At 27.2% G+C, this 22,381-nt stretch overlaps 1 protein-coding gene across 1 annotated transcript in view; it reads left to right on the top strand.

The window, feature by feature from the left end:
• LOC107438471 (superkiller complex helicase subunit twister) overlaps positions 1-22,381 on the top strand; it is a gene marked incomplete at its 5' end in the record, with an annotated part of 35,250 nt that overhangs the window by 5,252 nt on the left and 7,617 nt on the right. Inside the window, 14 exon segments of the mRNA XM_043050844.2 lie at positions 549-742; positions 1,228-1,284; positions 3,503-3,637; positions 5,410-5,555; positions 7,262-7,408; positions 8,779-8,863; positions 9,937-10,043; positions 11,652-11,798; positions 11,899-11,995; positions 12,535-12,747; positions 13,924-14,034; positions 14,765-14,995; positions 16,290-16,565; positions 18,666-19,003. Of these exon segments, the coding sequence (XP_042906778.1) occupies positions 549-742; positions 1,228-1,284; positions 3,503-3,637; positions 5,410-5,555; positions 7,262-7,408; positions 8,779-8,863; positions 9,937-10,043; positions 11,652-11,798; positions 11,899-11,995; positions 12,535-12,747; positions 13,924-14,034; positions 14,765-14,995; positions 16,290-16,565; positions 18,666-19,003 (2,284 nt within the window).

Below are 22,381 nucleotides of genomic sequence, written 5' to 3'. Positions count from 1 at the left end.
ATGCTTTTTTTTACTTTACTTGTAATTATTAAGAAATATACTATCTCGGCATAGAAAATTATCTGGGTTTTTGAATGGATAACTAATTTAAATATTTTGAAAATTCGAAAACTTTTTTAAAAAAATCATCAATTTGGCAAGATTTTTTCATCTAGATGATAATTTTCAATTTTTATAAATATTTATGAGCATATAGCATTGAAGTAATATTTTAAATATAAAAAAAATTAGGTAACAAATGCTTTTCCGTTTCACAAAACTGTGCCTTCTCTTTATATTGGCGTTTTACATCATTTTCAGCATTTACTTAGAGAGTGCAGTCTAAAAATAGGTTTGAGTTGCTCAAACAGTCATAAATAATAGCTACTATGAAAATAGCACATTATTCGCAAAGGAATGTTATTTCGTGTGACGATCATTGTACTTTGAAAAGCATCCGGAATGAATTGCGTACACAGAGCAGCACAATTTTTTATAATTTTCAATGAGAACATTCTGAAAGTGTTTTATTGAATACAGTAATTGAAAAGTTCTTTATTGTCCTCTAGAGTTGTTGGACACTCCCCCTGGTTTTCCGAGTGGAATGAAGTTTGAGAGAAAGACGCCAGATGAGGTAGACTACATTCGCCCTCAACCTCAAAAAATATACTTGTCTGATGTGTTTGCAATGGAAGATACCATCCATTTGGACATTATTGGAGATTCAGAAGTTATAGCGGATGATGATGTTGATTTAGAAAAAGTAAGTATGCCATGATTAATCGCGCAAATTCAACTTGTTTACCATTGATTTCTTTTTCATACTTTTCTGATTTCTTTTTAAACTGTGTTGAAATGCAGATCCACACTGAAAAAGTAGAGTTTCAGTGTTTGCAACCTACTAATGTGATAGCTTTGTTTTAAAAAATTCATTTTAACGTTATTTTGAGGATCAAGTTAAGTATATTTTTCTTTTCAGTGGAAAAAATTATTTGCCTAAACGCAATTTTCTTCGCCAAATTTGCGATTTTATCACTTTTGGTGAGGTGGGGAATACTTAGCGCAGGCCCTGATTTTAAAACAATTATATATTTTTTAAAGTTTTGTTAAGAAAAATAATAAATTGGCAAATTATTTCCAAAAATCAGTGTCCATGTTAGTTAGTTATTGTTAGCATTCTTTTGATGCATACATCAATGGATCATTCAACTTTTTTCCTTAAATAATACCATTACATTGTCTTTACAGGCTCAAAATGAACCAACTGAGCAGTCTTCAGATGCTGAAGATTCTTTTTCAAAAATAGTGAGTAATTTTGTATTTTATATTGTATGTTATTTGTTATATTCTTTTCCTGGACTTTGGCAAAACATTTGGGGGTACAGAGAGTGCAATTTTGGACTTTTGTCTTGCTCTCTCGATAGAAAAGGTTTTGCTTTTATGACTTCCAGAGCTGGTACCCCCTGAAGANTGTTATTTGTTATATTCTTTTCCTGGACTTAAACAAAACATTTGGGGTACAGAGAGTGCAATTTTGGACTTTTGTCTTGCTCTCTCGATAGAAAAGGTTTTGCTTTTATGACTTCCAGAGCTGGTACCCCCTGAAGATGTCAGCTTTGGTTGTCATACTTATCCAATTTTTTCATATTTTCACTGTCTCATTTGCTTCAATTCCTTTCAGATTCACTACTGCTAAGTGCATTTTTCCATTGGGGAGTATTATTATTTTTAATTGCTTTAAAATTTTGAATTCTTTACTTAATATTTAGTAAAAACAAGTATCTAAAATAAACAAACCAGTTTTCACCTTTTAAAGATAAAAAAATTTTATAATATGAAATTAAATGTAAACTTGAACAAAAAAACATAATTGTTTATTTGTTTAAAATAGCATTATTGTTCATAATCGGAACATTTGTTTTTATATACATAATTACCGCAAACATTGAGCTCCTTATTTTGATTCATTTGTTGATTACGGCCTTCTTGAATAGCCTATATAGTTCAAAATTATATCCTCTCCATAAACCATCCACATTTATAACACTGAAAATTTTTCTCATGATCTTTCTCTCAAAAAACAGCAAGCAGTTCTGCTTGTGATTTAGTTAAAGATCATGTTTTGGACAGTAATGAGTTCAGCAAGTTTAAAATTAAGAAGCAATCTTTAAGCAAAACCTTTAAAATATTATTTAATGGCCCGAAAAAACTATCATATGATCAAATAGATAAAATTATCACAATATTTGAAAATTTTGCAAATTGCAGGATAGCCATGAAGAAATTTTTTAAACCATTTCCTACCTACATGAGGACCATTTTATATCATTTATGATCATATGTTGGGAAATGATTTGTATATCATTAAATTTTAACTGTAAATAAGTATTATAACTGTTAATGCAATCAAGATAATTATCGTAAAGTAATGTAAATTTATTAATTGTTAGTATATAAATGTATTATTTGTAAACAGTAAGTGTCATGTTAAAATAGTATTGATAATAAAAAGTTGCAAATTAGTATCCTAATAATTTATTTTTTTTATTAAGGAAAATAGTTTCTTCAAGATTAATGTTTCCTTTTTTTTTCTTCATACAATTTATTTAAAATAAGTGTTTTAAAGTTGAAGTATATTCCTTACTAAATGTTCAATCTTACTTGGAGCTGAAAGAGTTTTATTTTAATTCAAAATTAAACCCTTTCAGCTCCAAGAATTTTAAAAAATTTTAACCCTATATACTTTCTTTAAATCAAAGTTTTTAACTTGAATTTATTTTAATAACTAGATTATATTTTTTTAATTAAATTCTATGAACAAATTTTTTAATGTTAAAATTTATGTTTAAATGAACTTTTGTATCCCATTGTTTTTAATTTCAATAAATTTGAATTTTTTTCTTTCAGAAAAATTAATTTCTGATTTTCTAATTCTGTTCATTTTTCTAAGTAATTAGTTTTGCCATTTCTAATTTTAAGCTTTTAAAGGTATTTAATTAAGTTAAAGAAAAGCTAAAAAATTTCGAGATAGTGAGTTTTCGAGGTAAGAAGTTTAGAACTATTGTAATATGTTCTAAAAAGTAGAAAAATATATTCTAAAATATTACTCAAAAATTTTGAATCATGAAGCATAAGAATAACTACTATAAAATATGTATGTAATGATAGTTAACTATAAGTCTAAATACAACAATGATAATTTTATTTTTAAATGTAAGATGAAAAAAAATTATGCATTTAATAGAAAAGATTTAGTGTGCAATAATTTTACATTGTGATTTTTCCAAAAAAATAATTTCCCTTTCAAGAAAAAATCGGCACAACAAGGTTTTTCGAAAAAACTTTCTAACATAAGAATTCAAATTAACATTAGGTGAATATATAATTCAAAGGGGAAAAATATTTTTTTTGACAGAATAAGGTTTTTGAGATATCTAGAGTATTGAAGTCAATGGTTTTAAAATGTTTTTGTTGCAAAAAAAAAAAAAAAATTCTTTTTACACTTGGTTTAAAATGGTTGCAGATGTCTTTACCTGTTTTGAAAATTTCTGAAGCAGAACTTAAAAAACCACCAGTTGTATATGAATGGGCTGTCATCGATGATGTCAGGAAACCTGTGGCTGATTTTCATGAACGAATTCCAAAAATGGCTTTTAAAGTTAGTATTCTCTTTATTATATTTGTGCAAACTAATTTATTCTTCTTTCTCTCTTCCTTTCTCTTATCTTTCCTATTTTTGAAACATTTTTATTATTTATTAAACAAAACTTTATGCATTGCTATTCTACTGACTGTTTTTTAATGTCTGTCCTTAGTGTATATTTTTGGAATCCTTCTTTAAAATGTAGTCAAAAAAATTTATACATAGGAGGATTAAAGGTTCCAAATTATTACTATGGTTAGGAAAAAACAGAAACGTTACCCATACCTTAATTATCAATAGGGGCCTTTCAAATATTACAATTTTAATATATTACCTGTTTTGGGCACATTTGGAAATCACAAGCCGCCTCCCCTGCTTATGTCAAAGAGTCATAACGCCTCCTCGTTTATGCCTTAACTTTTACTGTATTTTAGTAGTAGGATAAAACTCAAATAAAAGATGTAACATATTTATGCTTTAATTCATTTTTTGTAAAATTTTGAGTAAAATATATTTTTAGAAATCTTTTATGTTTTCCTATTGAAATCAAAAAGAATTTTTTTTTCCAATATTTTTGTATCCTTAAATTCAACTTTTATTCCAAATTTCAGAATTTTCTGGGTATGATTTTTTTATCATATATTTTAGTTAGTTTTTAAGAAAATGTTTAATATAAAAAGATTTTTATTTAATACCTTGCTCATACCCCCTCCCCTTCTCATGTCAGCAAAAATAAGCAAATCATAAACTCTATCCTCACAGTAGGGGCTTACATTATGTTTGAATTGCCCTTTACTGTGGAAGTTAAAACAAAAACCTGTTTGTTTTTTTTTTGAAGAAACAAGAGATGCTAATAAGATTCTTCTGCGTTTCATCAGGCAATCAAACTGGTTTTGATGTTTTTAAATCTTTTTTCCTTAGTTAGTGATGCAAAGATTTTGTTTGTATTTTGGTTTTTATCACAATTAAGTATGAATTTGCAATCTCTAATGTGTATATATTTTTTTAATTTTGTGTCTCATGAGGATTTTTTAATTATAAATTTATTTAAAGGAGTAATTATAAATTTATTTATTTAATCCTCACAGTAGGTGCTTACATTATATTTGAATTGCCCTTTACTGTGCAAGTTAAAACTAAAACCTATTTGTTTTTTTAAGAAACAAAAGATGCTAATAAGATTCTTCTGAATTTCATCAGGCAATCAAACTGGTTTTTATGTTTTAAATCTTTTTTCCTTAGTTAGTGATGCAAAGATTTTGTTTGTATTTTGGTTTTTATCACAATTAAGTATGAATTTGCAATCTCTAATGTGTATATGACTTCCAGAGCTGGTACCCCCTGAAGACGTCAGCTTCGGTTGTCATATTNTTAGTTAGTGATGCAAAGATTTTGTTTGTATTTTGGTTTTTATCTCGATTAAGTATGAATTTGCAATCTCTAATGTGTTCTTTAATTAATTTCTTTAATTTTGTGTTTCATAAGGATTTTTTAATTATAAATTTATTTATTTAATTATATTTATTAATAAAGTGATTGTCTGAGTATATTGCAGTACCCTTAAGTGACTTAATTTTAAACTAAGATATGAAATAAAATTAAAGAAATATTTTAGCACATTAACTATTTTTAATTTATAGTTTTAACACTTTTGTTGCACATATGCATCAATATATACATATTTTATGAATTGATTAACTTATTAAAATGTCTCAGATTAATTATAAAATTATTCATTTGTTTATAAGGATAGAAAGCTAATTTTAAACAACTTTTAATCTTTTTAGTGGGAATTTGAATTGGATCCTTTCCAACAAAAAGCTGTGTTGCATTTAGAGAAAAAAGAGAGTGTCTTCGTTGCAGCTCATACATCTGCTGGCAAAACAGTTGTAGCAGAGTATGCTATTGCCTTAGCTCAGAAGCATGTTACAAGGTATATATATATATTTTAATAACAGTAACTTTGTTTTAAACTTTTTACCAACACTGGGACATTTACATAACCATTCCCTTTCACCTTTTTGTGAGAGTGAATTTCCGAGTACTCTCTAAAAGAATTTTATTTCTTCTTATGGATCATTCTACCGAAAACCCATCAAACTATTGTTATATTGCTTTTTTTCTTCCTCATAAAGTTTCTAAAATTGAACATGGCTCAAAAATGTGCTCACAGAAGATGATATATCTCTTCTGAGTATTGTCACAAACCTCATATTGTATAATTTCATGTGTTTTATTTTATTTCATAACCGTCGTTAAACAGCCAACCTAATTTGACTGCAATGCTAAACTCCGTAGCCTTGTGATTTTCAACACAATTCAATTGTTACTCCTGGATCAAGTATTCTTAGAAATTTAGTTTGTGGAAGACTTTTTGATTAAACTAACCTGCATTTGCATAACATGGAGAGGAAAACCACGAAAATCTCCCACAGCTAACCTGGCAGCAAGGAGGCTCTAACCCGTAATCCGTCTACGGAACTTAGCTCAACTTTAACACGCCGTCTTGTTTATGAAAGATCAGCTGGCACGGAGATCATCAGTCCTGTGTATCTGTAATCGTCTTCTTCTCGAGTTGCAATTATAAATTATCCAGTTTCATAAATTGCACTGAAGAACTATTTTTTTTCCCTTTTGCATGAGAATTTTAAACGGATTTTCGACATTTTCTCGTTGCTGGTTTCAGTTTATCTTAATTGCTGATTTCAATTTCTGTATACAAGCTACAGTTTTTATGCAATTTAATAATATATTTCAAACCAGGATTGTTTAAAATTCGCTCAAGTGAATACTAAGCTTCCCCACTTTTCTGCTATGTGGGGAGTGCTAGGAAGAAGGTTGTAATGTATTTCAATTAATGATGCAATATGTTAAGATCGTTTGTTTTTTTGTCTTAAGTGTTATTTTCAAAGATGCAGAGAAATCTATATAAAACTATAACTTCTNGTATATAAATTCATATGTGGTTTATAAACTTGTAAATTCAGACTAAAAATAAACTAAACTTAAAATATTTTGGAAAAAAAAATTCATTTTCAGACTGAACTAATTTCAAATTTGAAAACCCTACACCTGAATTATGTAAGATCAAATAACTTAGATAAAGGTAACAAACCATTTGTTCCCCAGAGTTATTTTTTGATTCATAAATTCTAAAATTTAGTTTATTTAAGTTCTAAAGTTAATTAAAAGATAATACAAATGAATTTAATGTAACATTTGTATTAATTTCTTAGTTCATGAACATTCTCTAAGGAATTAATAAGATGTCTTCATAAATGTACAATGATATTCAGTTCTTTCTTCATGATAGTTTTACATAATTTCAAGGTTTTGTACAAATATGTTTGTTTAAAATTTATTCCTTAATTGTTGCATATTAGTTCAAAATTTAATTTTACCTTAAATACTTTTGAATCTAATCGTATATAGAGAAATGAAACTATTTAATTTGAAATTAAAATTTACTCAGCAATAACATTAATAATTCCCAAGAAATCGATCGAAATTTTAATAATTTCAGTATAAGTCAAACATTTCAACTACTGATTTCATGCATCTAATTGAAAACATTGTTGGGTGAACTTATTAATATAAGGTCTTGAAGTCTTTATGTAACACTAATTATTTTTTTCCCAGAGTTATTTACACTTCTCCGATCAAAGCTCTGTCCAATCAGAAGTACAGAGATTTCAAAGAAAAGTTTGGTGATGTTGGGTTAATAACTGGAGATGTTCAGATCAACCCAACTGCATTTTGTCTCATCATGACAACTGAAATTTTAAGGTAACAATGTAGTTAACAGTTTTATATTTTAACTTCTGATTTCTACATATTTTTTTAAGTGTTAATTATGACATTTTTATTAAAATAACCGTTCAGATTTTATTTAGCTCATAATCATGCAAATAATATTCTATTTTATAAAGTCCAATTTAAAAAAAAAATTTTTTTTCATTATTTAGATATTTCTTTAAGTTATATTCTGTCTCACTCATGACATAATGAAGCCAACTTATAGAAATCTGTTTATATTTTTTTATTGTTAATTTTTTTTAATTATTAAGTATTAATTTGTTTTTTTAATTGCTTATAGTGGCCCCTAAGGATTGTGTTAACATGATCAAAAATGTCTAAATTTTGCCAAAAAATTTTAAAATTTTTTACATGTCATTCGCAATTTACAATCAATTTTTTACATGTTCTCTGTGTAAGTTGGCTGGGATCTTTAATTAAAATTTGAAGGTTTAATCAAATTGAAGTGGAATTAAAGAAAATCTAGTTTTTTAAAGATGCTTTTGGATTTTTTTTATTTCAGTAAGCAGTTTATACAGTTGTTTTAACAAAAATTTCATTGTTTGTAAACAATGTATGTTGCATCGAAAAATTGTAGTTTGTACGAACTTATATTTAAAATTTTATTACAAATTTTATTTATCTGTTAGAATTAAAATAGACTTATAAATGATATTGAGAAAAAAAACAGAAAAATAGCAATTTTATAAAAAACTGATTTGAAATTTAAAAAATATACATTATGTAATGAAAAAAAGAAATTTTTATTAAAAAAATCGCATTAGATGTGGAGACTACCGTATGAGTTCTTATTAAATTCTAATTTTTTTTTTAAAAAAATAATTAAGTTATCTTAACTTTGTATTACTTTTGATCTTAAACATTTTTAAAAGTAATTCTCATATTTTGTGGTGTTTTTCTTTCTGACTTCCAGATTTTTGTAAAATAGTATTTTATCTAATAAATCTTTATTTTCCCTCATGCAAAATATTATATAATATTTTAAAAAATTCTTATTGATTTGTTTCAATGAGGATTTTTTTCTTGTGTAATTGCTGTCAGTTTGNTAAATTTTTTTTTTAAAAAGTAATAAAGTTATCTTAACTTTGCATTACTTTTGATCTTAAACATTTTTAAAAGTAGTTCTCATATTTTGTGGTGTTTTTCTTTCTGACTTCCAGATTTTTGTAAAATAGTATTTTATCTAATAAATCTTTATTTTCCCTCATATAAAATATTATATAATATTTTAATAAATTCTTATTGATTTGTTTCAATGAGGATTTTTTTTCTTGTGTAATTGCTGTCAGTTTATTATTAACATACTTAAATACATAAAAATTAATTGAAATTGTTTCCAGATCAATGCTATATCATGGTTCTGATGTTGTTCGTGAATTAGAATGGGTTATTTTTGATGAAGTGCACTATATTAATGATTCTGAGGTTAGATATTCAATTATTTTTTAGTTCTTGATTAAATGATTTTTTCTCTAATTATTATTTTGACTGCTATGCTTTTTTGTATTGAATTTGTATTTTACACTTTCGCAAGTGTTAAGTAAATAATCCTGGAACAGCCCATTCTAAGTGCAATGTGATCATAGAGGTTAAGATTACTTAATTTAGCAGCAAATAATATAATTCTGGTAAATATCTAACGTAGTAATTATTTTATAAACTAACTGGTCTCTTACTACTCCAACTTATTATTGTATTTTCTACATATTCTGATGATTGCTTGCTGTATGATTAATGTGACTAAATTAATAAATTACATTTTATTTCTTCTTCTTTTTAAATTAAGCAAAGAACAATCTATTCTTATATAATTTTTTTGTCATTCTATTGACCTATGCACTATTGTGTTTAATACATTGTTAAGATAAAATAAAATAAATGATTTTGTTTTAGAGGTAACACTGTATTTAAAACAGGCAGTGATCTTTAATTTTGTTAAAATATTCTTTAAAAAGATAATTAATTTATTTCTGTTATTCACGGTTAACTTCAATTAAAATTGCTTGAAATATTAAATTTTTAAAAAATTTTCTCAAAACAAATTCAAGACTGTTTGAAAATACTATCTGCTATAATTATCTGCTTAAAAATTAAGCATATTTTTTTAGAAATAAAACTTCAAACAAAACCATCAGCTTGATAAAAAGCTCACGAGAGATTAATAATCAGATTTTATTTTCAGCAACTTGCCTATATATAAGCAATTAACAACCAAGTCTGATTACAAGACTGTTATGAGAGTACTTAACTTTTTACGTTGCTTTTACATTTTTTTCTGCATGTCCATTACCTTTATGGCAGATATCTTGCTGTCATGTTGTCAGATATCTTGTTACCCTTTTGGTTGTTAATGTCGATTGTGAAAGTTCCTAACTTTTTACATTATTTCTACATTTTTTACTTCATTGTTAAAATAATATTATTCGATATTTGTAAAAAAAAACTAGGAAATTTTGGATCAATAATTTCTTTTGAAAAATGTATTTATTTTATTTCAGCGAGGTGTTGTTTGGGAAGAAGTATTCATTATGCTTCCTGATCATGTCAACTTGATTATGCTTAGTGCAACTGTTCCCAATACAGCAGAGTTTGCAGACTGGCTGGGGTTAGTAACAATTCATTTTTAACTCTAACCTTCAAAGAACAACTAACGACTTTGTCTGACCCCTTCTTCTTGTCTTTTTAATATCCATTCCATTTAAAATATGTGACAAATAATCTCTTACAATTTTTTTAGCGCTAGATATTAAATACTTGTTTTAGTAATAGCATGTTACATTCTAACAATTATTCAATTTGAGCATTAAATCAGAAAATTATAAATTGGTTTTCATTTGACAACTTTAAATTCTAACTTTCGTTGACAATAAGACAAAAATATTTAAATAATTTATTATCTTGTGAGAAGCGGAGAATCTTACTAGGGATTCCTTAATATTGTGGTTTATGGGGGGAAAAAAGAAAAAAAAATCAGGCATCTCTTTTGGGCACCCCTGTGTCACCAAATTGGAGAAAAATTTAATTTCAAATCAAATAAAAAATTCGATGTCACTAAATTGCTTTTAAGAGACAAGTTTCCAGTAAGTCTTTGGAGGACATTTTAACATCTAATTTTCCTAGAAATCTCCTAAGGCTAAATTTTTTTGATTGTTGATAAGACAATACCAACTGACACATTTATTTATTTTAAACTTGCTGGCTGTGCAGATTTTATTTTGTGCAAGGAATGTGTTATTATGTACCTCATTTTGGTTTGCTTTTCAGGCACAACCCTGGAGATACTTCCTATCTGTTTTAGACTTTAAAAAGTAAAACCTCAGTTATGTTTTTATTTTGTACAAAGCTTGAAATTAATTTTTTTAAAGTAAATAGACGCAGCGTGAAAATGTTCATAACACTTGATTCCTTTTTTTAAATTTCTCTTTTAAAAATTGTTGTTATTTTTAAAGAATAAATTGCAGGTTAAATTACTTGAGAGTTTCATCATTATCAAAAACAAAAAAAATTCATAATGTGTCCATTTGCCTAAATCACTTAGCACATCTTTTTAATTAAGTTTCTGAAAAAGTCAACAGTTTTTTTACAAGGCTGTCGTGGGTCCCATAAATTTGTATAGTGGTATTAAATTGACATAAGCTTACAAACAAAATTTATCTGCAGCATTAAATAGTCAAAAGGCACATTTTCAGCTGTATTCATTTTCTTAAACAGTATATCGAGCCTTGTCCAGCTTATCGAGGAAATGCTGAAAGACAAGATAAAATAGGACATATTCTAAATAATTCAGTATGTTATTGAGATTACACTAATGCATTGATTAAAATTCAAATAAAAACAATTATAATGTAACAATTTGATAAAAAATAACTTTTTCCTTAAAATCTTTCTTCACAAGTAGTTATAGACTGAATTTATTGATTGTGTTGAAGTATTTTGAAAGAGAAAAACTTGTTGTCAAATGTAAGGTATACTTCAGTTACGTATCACAAGCATAATATTATTACCAATTTCTCAATCGGTTACTCTTTCCAATAATTTTTTAAAAAAATTCATGTTTAAATTTCATAACATTACATATTTTTTAATAAAGAAAATACATTGATTTTTTTTCTGTGTTATGTTAGTGGGTTGTAGCAGCACCTTATATTACTGATGCATGTAAAGCAATGAGAAAATGTATTTATTAAAAAAATATTCTTTTCCGTTAATTCAGTGGTATCAAGAAGAGAAAAATCTTTGTCATCAGTACCCTTAAACGTCCTGTTCCTTTAGTTCATCACCTGTACACTGGTAGTGTAGGAAAAGCAGAAAATGAAATCTTCCCAATTGTTGATTCTACTGGGAAATTTTTGACTGATAAGTAAGATTATCAACAGTTTAGTTGTCTTTTCTATTTTTTATTGAGAGTCTAAATAGCCAAATTTGAATATTTTTCACGATAACAAATATGTGCTATACAGGTATATGGAGGCTTTGAAAGCCAAAAAGGAGAAGGAATCCAAATCAAAATCAAGTACAGGACCAAAGGGGCCTAAATATAACATATCTCCAGCTCAGGTATAATCTAACTTTCGCAGTTTTTCTTTATTTTTTTTTAATGAAAACTCTAATGAGATTAATCATGTTTACTTGGATAAAAGTTTTTGTTCTTTTTGTTTTAGCGTAACTGTAAATGTAATTTGATTTTTTGCTCAATAATCAAAACACTATTCTGTAATCGAATTAACAGAGAATAAGTAAATTGTTTTATGTAATATTTTTTAAGGCATTGAATTTATTTTGGTTAATTTTAATTTTTTTATAGTTGTATAGCATGAAAAAAATACTTACTTAGAATAAGTTAGTCAAGTGATTTTCCTAGTTTCTCTGTTGTCCAATTTTAATTTTCCTTCAGAAATTGCAATGATTTAGGACTGTTTTTCTTTTTCTTATATATAGCACCTTAGTGATAGTAGTTGCTAAAAAGATTTTAAATATATTCTTTTGAGATTTTAATCAAATCTTAAAGCAACAGGTATGAGTTAAATTTATTTAACAAATATGTTAGACTTCTAAAAATTTTTGTTGAATATTTTTTTTCCTTATATTTTATTTAGGAGAAAAATGTTTACATGGGTCTTCTCGGTCATCTACAAAAGAATGACCTGCTTCCGGCCGTCTGTTTCACATTTTCCAGAAAGAAGTGCAACTCTCATGCTGAGATGCTCCAAAGCAAAGATCTAACTACACAGAAAGAGAAAGACAAAATCAATAAGTTTTTTCGTGACAGCATTTCAAAGCTCAAAGAGGAGGACCAAAATCTACCACAGGTAATTATAGGCTTTGAGATACTTAGCTCAGTTGTTAAATGCACTGAGCTGCTATTAGGAAAGATTAGGGTTGGTTATTCAGTGGCGACTTGATGCCCATCTAGCTTCAGGTGGATGAATAAGAACTTATCTGGGTAGAAGAGACAGAATTATGACCAATGCTGACCACATAGCCACAACCATGCTGTTGACCACGAAATTGCAGAGCCTTAATTTCCATAACATGCAATAGACTGTTGCAGGAATGCTTTCTTTTAATAATTGAGTTTATTGGAATTCTGTTTTCTGTTAAACTACATTTAACTGCTACCAGATTTGGTACCATTGAAATATTCATATGGTTGGATCCTTGATGAAATATTATTAACTGAAAGATGTTATTTTGCTAATAGCATATTGAATTAATGACTGCAACTAATGATGAAATTTTACCATTGCACGTGTGTATTTGCTTTAGAAATGCAAATATTTAAAATATAATTTACTTATTTGTAAAATAAAATTTGTTAAAATTTTAGATATTTTTTTTTATTTACAAGATAAAATCAATCACATTTTTAAAGGTTATGTTGTCAAAAATAAATGATTTAATAAAACAATTGTTGCTCCACAAGGAATTAAATCCCATGACTGACTACAGTTAAAGAGCTTAGGAAAAAGTGACTTTTTAAAACACTCATAATTTTGAGTTTAATAATATTATTATAGTCAGATATAAATCTATAATGTTTGGGAAAATCCATGATCAATAAAGCTTAGTGAGGTAAAAAAGCTAGTGAGCTATAAATATAACTTATTTTAGCTAAGTCTTTAAAAATTAGTAAAATGTTTAATTAATAGCCTTCTGCTGTTGCCTTATGTCTTTTTGTTGTTTATTGTGATGGGCTTTAATTACAAAAAATTGTTACAATTGTAATGCATTATATACTAGTTAATATTAATTGCATAAAAATCTATTACTTATGGTCTTGGTTACAGATCATCATAATTTATTGTGACCTACTGTTTGTGAAATTCACACATAATTGTGATTATAAATTATGATATGATTCTTGATTTCATCTAATCTTGATTTCATCTAATCTTGATTAAATACTATCCCTCATCTTCAATTTTATAAACTGTTTCAAAAACATTTTTTTTTTAATTTTTTAAAACTGCTGATTTCAATTTCAGGTGAGGTCTATGGGTATGCAACTAGAGCGAGGAGTTGGCATTCATCACAGTGGAATTCTACCAATTTTAAAAGAAGTCGTAGAAATGCTATTTCAAAAAGGATTGTTAAAAGTAACTCATTTCGCTTTGTTATCAAAAATTTATTAATTAATTTTATAAGGTGTTCTAAAGGCTTTTCCAAACAAAATCCAAACACTTATAAGATGATACTCAAAAATTTTCTGAAGTTACATCAAAAATACTGAAACCCTCTCATTGAAAACAGAAAATTACTCACCTATTTTCTAAACTGCTATCGTGTACAAGCTCAAGTATTTTGTTTAAAGTTTTTTCTTTAAAAATCCGATTTTCTCAATATTTTTCTTACTTGGCGTAAAAGATTCTAATAAACCACATAAGTTGAAACTTGGTGATCAGTTTGACTATAGCATGCCGCTTAAATTCAAACTAGCACTTGATTATTAGTAAATATTTTATATATTTTTTATCATAATAATTTTTTTAGAAAACGAAAAAAGGAAGGTTTTTTTTTATTTAAATAATAATTTTCATATTTCGATTTTTTAGCTAACATAGCTTTGGAAAGTGCATGTTTGGCTAGCTATTAAAAGTTGTCTTGAGTCATTAGCATGATTTGTATGACTTCTAACATGCATGCTTTACGTCCAGTTACCCAGAATTCAAATTAATAAAGTTTGAATTTATAAAGTTATTAAATTTATAAAGTGCTATAATTATAACTAGATACAATGTCTATGCCACCCCATGCTCTCACATTTTTTATATTGCTATAGTTTTTTTAATTAGATAAATTCTAATTATCTGTAATATTGTTTCAAAGGTGTTATTTGCCACGGAAACATTTGCCATGGGAGTTAACATGCCTGCAAGAACTGTGGTTTTTGATTCAATTAGAAAACACGATGGATTCAATTTCCGTGATCTGGAATCTTCTGAATACATCCAGATGGCCGGACGTGCTGGACGCAGAGGCCTAGATGACACTGGAACTGTTATAGTTCTTTGCAAAGCTGATGTCCCCGAGTCTAGTTCGCTTCATACTATGATGCTTGCAAGTTCTTCAATTTGTATCTATTTACTAAACATAATTTGTTGCAGTTTTTCATAAGTGTTATCCCTAATTTTTAATCTTCTTGAACTTATTTTCATATAATTTGTTTTAAATGTTTAGAATCTAAAAGCCTGACTCTCTTTCTCTCTTTCATAAATATCTAATGAGCTTGGAGTGTAAAGCTTTCCTAACTGTATTTTATTACAGGAGTATCAGAAGATATTCAAAAGTTTAGTAAATTATAACAAAAATTAGCAGAACCAATTTAGCAGCATAAAACCCGATTTTAATCTACTCTGATGATCTCAAATTTTTTTTGTATCGAATTCAAAAGTATCTGAAAATTCATAACACCCCATCCTTGATAGCAGAATGATTTTATTCCAAAAACAAAGAAAACATCTTCCAAAATAGTAAAAATTGGTATTTTTGCTATTTTATTTGCATTTTTTCAGCCAAGTAAATGCAACGGTCCTTTTCAATGTTTATTAATTTAATAAAAATTTATCCTACTTCTCTGTTAGCATTAGTTTTTGCATAAACATATACAGTGTGACCCTTTAGGAGCAACCACTCTCCGTTCCACAGTAAAATGGTAATTATCGAAGGTACATGATTTTTCGCGAACGATTTTAATTTTAGCCAGTGTCATTTTCTTGGTGCAGAAATGCCACTTATCTTAGCATCATGAAAACCAGATCGATGAATGAAATTTAGTAACACTAAAAATGGCACTTACTGAGATAATTATGAGTAAAAACAAATTAACCAAGTATAAATGATAAAACTATTTTAAATAAATAAACATTTATGTTTTTGTTTAATGTTACATTTAATGACATATCGTAAAAATCAGTTAACTTTAAAAAAGAAACATTGTTTGTTTTATTCACTGTACATAAGCTGCAAGTATATAGGACTCATCTTATAAAATAATCATAATTGGCATTGTATATATGTATGTCTATATATATATANTCCTTGTGTATCCATGCAAGTTTTCTTGCTAAATTTTTGTCATGACGCATAATCAGATTTAGAAATATTCATTTGATTTTTGATACATTGTAAGTTATTAATTTTATAAATGTGTAATGAATGTTCATAAATAATTTTGCATGCAATAAAAAGCATTTTAGTTATTGTGTAAGTATCATATAATGTAATCAATAAATATTTTTATTTTAAATTGTTTTTTATTACACAATAACTAAAAAGCATTTTAGTTATTGTGTAAGTATCATATAATGTAATCAATAAATATTTTTATTTTAAATGGTTTTTTATTTAACAGGGAAAACCAGCAAAACTCAAATCACAATTCAAGTTAACTTATACCATGATTCTGAACTTGCTGAAAATAAAAACTTTCCGTGTTGAAGATGTTATTAAACGTTCCTTTGGTGAGTCAGACAATGAGAAGCAGCGAAAGTTATACAAAGAAATGTTGAATGAAGCTAGGAATAAGCTTCTGACAACTAAAAAAACAGACTGTTCTGTGTGCAACATTGACCTGTCCGAATACATTTTAGCAATCAGACAACTCAAGCCAATGAAGCAAGAAATCATGGTTAGTATATTACATTATTATGAATGATTCATTTTTGCACTAAACTAGACAACTTTTTAAATTTTTACCTTATTATTTCCATTTTGTACTAGCTGTCTGTTAAAATAACTTTCATTTTAATAATTTTTTTAAATAAACAACTAATTTTATAAGCAAGCTGTTGAATCTTTTAAAAGATATGTGAAATTTAAAAATTGAGTTATATAAAAGAACTTGCATATTAAATGTTTAATTAAGTACCGTTGAGGTGCAGAACCATTTTTGGAGGGGGCATAGAAACAAATTTATTTCTAGGACAAATGTCACCATATTTGAAATTAGCCTGCCTAGTTTGTAGCTGTCTTGATATTTCTGATTTTCTTGATTAAAAATTATTTATTATTTGTACTGATCTACTAATTTTTAGCTTTTTGCCCAATATTCCTCATTTTTGTGCGTGTTTAAAGGATCCTATTTTCTTAAAATACAAAAATGAAAGATGTAATAATTTGGAGTTTCGGTCCGACCTCTTTTTTTATCAATACTCTTTCTAAAAGCACAAAATTATTGACTATCCACAAATGATATACACGGTTCAGACGTTATAGTCTTTTTTGTTGGAAATTCGTTGTTTCGAACTTTTAGGTGGTTGGGGATTAGTTGTTTTTTTTTAATTCAGTTATTTTAAGAGAAAGAAACTCAATTAACAATTTTATGTTATTAAATTTTTATGGTGATGAATATAATGGGACATAGACCCTAGGCTTGTTTATTATTTTGAAGAAATGTGTGGAGTCTTGTTATATTACTTTGTGAGTGAAGTCTTGCAGCTTTACAATTATAATTTTACAACTATCATCTCTATCATCCGACTTTAAAAATAATTTATTCCGACAATAATACAGCAATCAGAAACAACTTCTAAGTGATGAATTGAGAGATCATCATCCTCATCATATTTACCTAGGCAGCCCCAAAGTGATTCTGTGCAATCTTCTGAATTCTGCTCTACTGCCTCAACCACTGGATCACTTTTGTAGAAAAATTATAAGTGGCATATTTACAAAGTTTTTGTTTAGACGAAAAACAAAGAATGATAATTTGCAAAAAATATTTAAAAACGTCTTTGAAATCTATAAAAAGTAATGAAGAAATAAATGGACTTTAAAATAAATGATAGCGAAAATAATTTTAACTAAAACAATTATGTATGTAATGAAAAAATATTTATTAATTATGGATGTGAATATTAATATTATAAATGTGAAAGAAAAGGGAATAAACGCATATATATATTTTTTAAATGTTTAGAAATTTTGCTTTATATTGCAATTTACACACTTTTTTCTTCTAAGTGCAAGATGATAAATTTTCAACATTTGTAACAGTATATTCATGTGAATGCAAGAATTTCTACATTGTTATTTAACATTAAATAAATGATTTATTATAAATTATTTATTTATACTAAACCTGTGTTCTCATTAATCAGGACTCGTAAAAAATAATCTTAACTGTGCTTTTAAAATTGGTTTTTATATAATTTTGTAAAAATACATCAAGCTTTCAACACATGTTTTAAGTTTTGTGTTATTTCTATTTATTCCAAGCATAATGTCCTTTTGTTATAACTCATGGCTTCATCAAAACAGCAAGAATATTGTGTGGTAAGTTTAAAATGAATATTCGAACTAGTTATTAATTTTAAAAAAATTATTTCAAATTATAATATTGTGAAACTCACTAAGTTAACCATCTCTGTATGATGATCAGCTTTCTAAATATGTTTTAATGATCAAGTACTAAACTGGTATAAACTATTCAATTTCCCCTTTAAAAGTTAACCACTTGTCTTAGTGGCGCTTCGAATTTGTGTCCCACAAGTGCTTTTTAAGTTTTTTTTAAATGGTTTAACATGTTAGGTAAACCAGTTAAGTTAACCACCTCTGCATATAGATCATCTGTCTAAGTTGGGTTTTATGATCAAGCACTAAACTAACCCAAACAATTATATGTCATCTTCATAAGTTGACTACTTATCTAAATGGACCATTAAATGGTCAACTTACATTTGTTTTATTATTTGACATTGAATAGATCTGAATTGCGATTGTTTTTCAGGTTCAAAAATGTGGTATTGCTCTCTCCAGTCGATTATTAGTGTCAGGCAGGATTCTTGTGATATCTACAGCTTGCCAACAAAACATTTTGTGCACATTACTAAATTTAGACAAAGATAACAAGTGTAAAGTGCTGGCAATCGGTGAAAAGGAAAAGTCTCTGAGTTCCAATGAAGCTTCACATAAAATACAGCCCTGGACTAAGCAGTTATTTTACCCTAGCAATAAACAACCTGAAATTTTAACTGTGACATTTAATGAAATTCAAGTTATCTGTAATAAGTCACTCAGGATTGACGAGGCTGCAATTGTTAGGGATTGGAAAAGAATGGAAGCAATGTAAGTTTTAAGATTTTTTAAAAATATTTTTTCATGTAAATAAAGAGATGAATATTTAAATGAATGTAACAGTTATACAGTAATGTTTGTAATGTAACTAAGTTTAGAAATGACTATTTCATTCATCGTAACAGCTATATTAGGGTAAAGCTATTTTTATGACCATATGATTTGAAATGTATATAAAGTTAGAGATAAATATTTAAGTCAAGGTGACAATTATATTAGGACAACACTATTTTTGACACAGTTGCTAAAATAATGTTAATGGTGAAATATAGTTTTAAAATTGCAATATTAATGTGCAATTTTTTTAAAAAGAATTCTTGTTTTAAGTGCAAGCCAGTTTTTACTGTTGTTCTGTTCATTTAATACTATCTACATTTAATTCGTATAATTTTGCATGCATTGAAGCTTAGTCAGAAGATTGTATTCATAAACTGTATTGGCTATTGAAAGGAGCTCATATTGATAAGCATTTAAAATTAAATTACAATTACTACTTTTTAACATTTTAAAAATTGTTTTTCTTATGCTTATTCTTTTATTTCTTTCATTTAATATACAGTATGCTCTTGAATATCTGGCTTGAAACTATGAAACATAATAAAAAAACCAGCCATTTGTAAAGTTTAACTTGAAAAAAATGAGAAATGCTATAACAGTCAGTGGCTAGTTATAGCATTTTAAGCACATGTGGCTACTTTTGCAAAAATTTAAATTTTAAACAATTAAAAAAAACCTGTTGATATTAATAAAGTAAGACATTTCTTTTAAAACATTTCTCAAGATATGATAAACATTTCGTGGTTCATTTCTAAAATTAAGAAAAAATTTTAAAAAACAAATGTGAAATAAAATAATGTTTGGAATATTATAAAATATTTATTATAATTTCATATTTATTAAAAAAGTAACAATAAAATGCACATGAATTGATGGTTAAAAAAATGAAGATTGTTTGACAACTGGCAGACTACATTTCAATTGTCATTTATTATATTTAGTCGCTATATTAACATAGTTTATTAATAATAATTAATGAACTGTTTTCTTTAAATAATTATCTTATGTGTAACATGAAGTAGGAATTGGAACTCCATCCCATCTTGATTTTTTGTTAACCAGCTGACTCTTCCACCACTGACCAGACACTTCTTTAACATTAGAATATATAGTTAGGAGCCTTCTATATTTTAAAATTCTGTTGAAAATTAGTTATATTAAATTAATTGTGATAACTACCAAATAGCATTTATTTTTTTTTTTTTTTGGATACTTTCACAGTAAATTATTAATGTTCATTATTTCTTTTCTTATTTCATACATTTAAAAATAATTCCTAAGTCTAGTGCACTTATGTGACTTACAATATATACTATAAAAATAACTTATACTCCGTATCGTTGTTTTTAATTATATTCTTAGTTATTGTTATAAAAACGTTGGTTAATAAATTTAAACATATTTTAAGTTTTGCGTGCTTTAATTATTTAAGTATTTTTATTTTAATAATTATTTTATGTCTTTGTTGCCAAAAAAATTCCTAAGTCTGGTGCACTAATGTGACTTGCAATATATACCATAAAAGTAACTTATATTCTGTATATATATTTTTAATTCTATTCTTAGTTAAATTTATTAAATAATTGAAATGTACGTTAATAAATTTAATCATATTTTAAGTTTTGTGTGCTTAAATCATTTAAGTATTTTTATTTTAATAATTATTTTATGTGCTTGTTGCCTTGATAAAGTTGGATGCTATGAAAATCACTACTACTTTGAAAATCACTAATTTTAAAGTTCTCTTTTAACTAACTCTTCTTAACTTTAATTTTTAAGTTCTCTTTTAACTAACTCTTTTTAACTCCAACTTTTAAGTCTCTTTTAACATTTCATTCTCTACTCTTTCTTGTCTTTAGGTTGAATTTTTTTACTAACTCCAAAACTGGGGAGAAGAATTTGTTTATAAAGTAATACTTTGTGTTTTATAATATGTAAGATGTGTAAAACATTAAGTAAGACATAAGAGAAATATTTTTATCTTTAAAAAAATATTTTTCTTCTATTTTTTGAGATACTCTTCTTAAAACACCGTCTACCAACAAAGTGTTTTGTACATTCAAACATAATATATCCAATCTTGTTATCAGTAACTCAAAACTAATTCAGTTACTCAAAAAACAATAAAAAATTAAACTTATTACATATTCACCAAACTATTCATTTGCTAGAACGAAATTCAGTAACATTGTCAATTGTTCTAGAATCATTTCATATGTTATGGGCCATTCCTAAGCTCATATAAATTGGCTTGATACTGAAAAATGTGTAAATAAGTTTGCAAAGAACAATATTGTTAACCTTTTTCTACAATAATTTTATGACGAACCACGATGGCTCAGGGGATAGAGCGTTTGCCTTTCTATGAGGTGAACCAGACTTGAATCCCAGCCATTGTTGGTTGATACAAAAATCTGCATCCAGCTTTCGCTAACCACAGTGCAGCCGAAAAATATCCTCAGTGTTAGGCGGATCATGGGGGCCAACCGTGGGAGGTTAATTCCATCAAAAAGTCCTCCACAAAGGCAAATTTCTCCTAATACTTGATCCAAGAGTCCTCTTGTCTTCAGGATTGGGTTCAAAATTACAAGGCTACTGAGTTAAACATTAGTAATCGTAAACCCTAAATTGGGCCGGCGGTTATAAAATAAAATAATTTTATGCAACTTTACCTACCACAGCGTGGGCGGGTTTCGACTGAGTGCTCTAATTGCTGTCTGGTCATATTGCACTTTCTCCGTCCATATCTTACTGATTTGGAATTCGCTCTAATGTAATGTCCTTGGCAGTTTCAGAGCCAGAAAAGACTATCCATGCACAGTTGTGAGCATGGAACTAAGACCGCGAGATAAGATTACAAAACAACAAATGTCCAGTACTATTCCTTTAATTCCAAACTACCTTCCAATGAAAAGTACTTTATTGCCTTTCTTCCCATGGTATTCTCTTGACATTTGTGTGCAATTTATAACCAAGCCGGGCAAATTAAAAATGATCCCAACTGCTGAAGAAAATTATCAAAATTATTTTAAAAATAAATAAACACAAAGTGGGAAAAACTCAAAGTGCAGAAATGCATTGTGTTATTAGGAAGCTTACATTTTAATTTTGATTTCCAAATTCTTTAACTAAAATTAATTCTATCCGCTTCATCTGTTTCACAAAAAATGCAGACGTGCATCCACTTACTTTTCCCAACCTCAAAAGATATGGAAAAATCTTTCGTAGAATTGAAGGTCTAACGTGGCATGCTTGTTATTTTATAATTTTTCACCAGGTGATGATTACCAACATCTGCTCTAAAACCTAAAT

This window comes from Parasteatoda tepidariorum, chromosome 6 (genome assembly GCF_043381705.1).
Source record: "Parasteatoda tepidariorum isolate YZ-2023 chromosome 6, CAS_Ptep_4.0, whole genome shotgun sequence".
Classification (NCBI taxonomy): Eukaryota; Metazoa; Arthropoda; class Arachnida; order Araneae; family Theridiidae; genus Parasteatoda; species Parasteatoda tepidariorum.
This window is presented reverse-complemented; position numbering and strand designations above follow the sequence as displayed.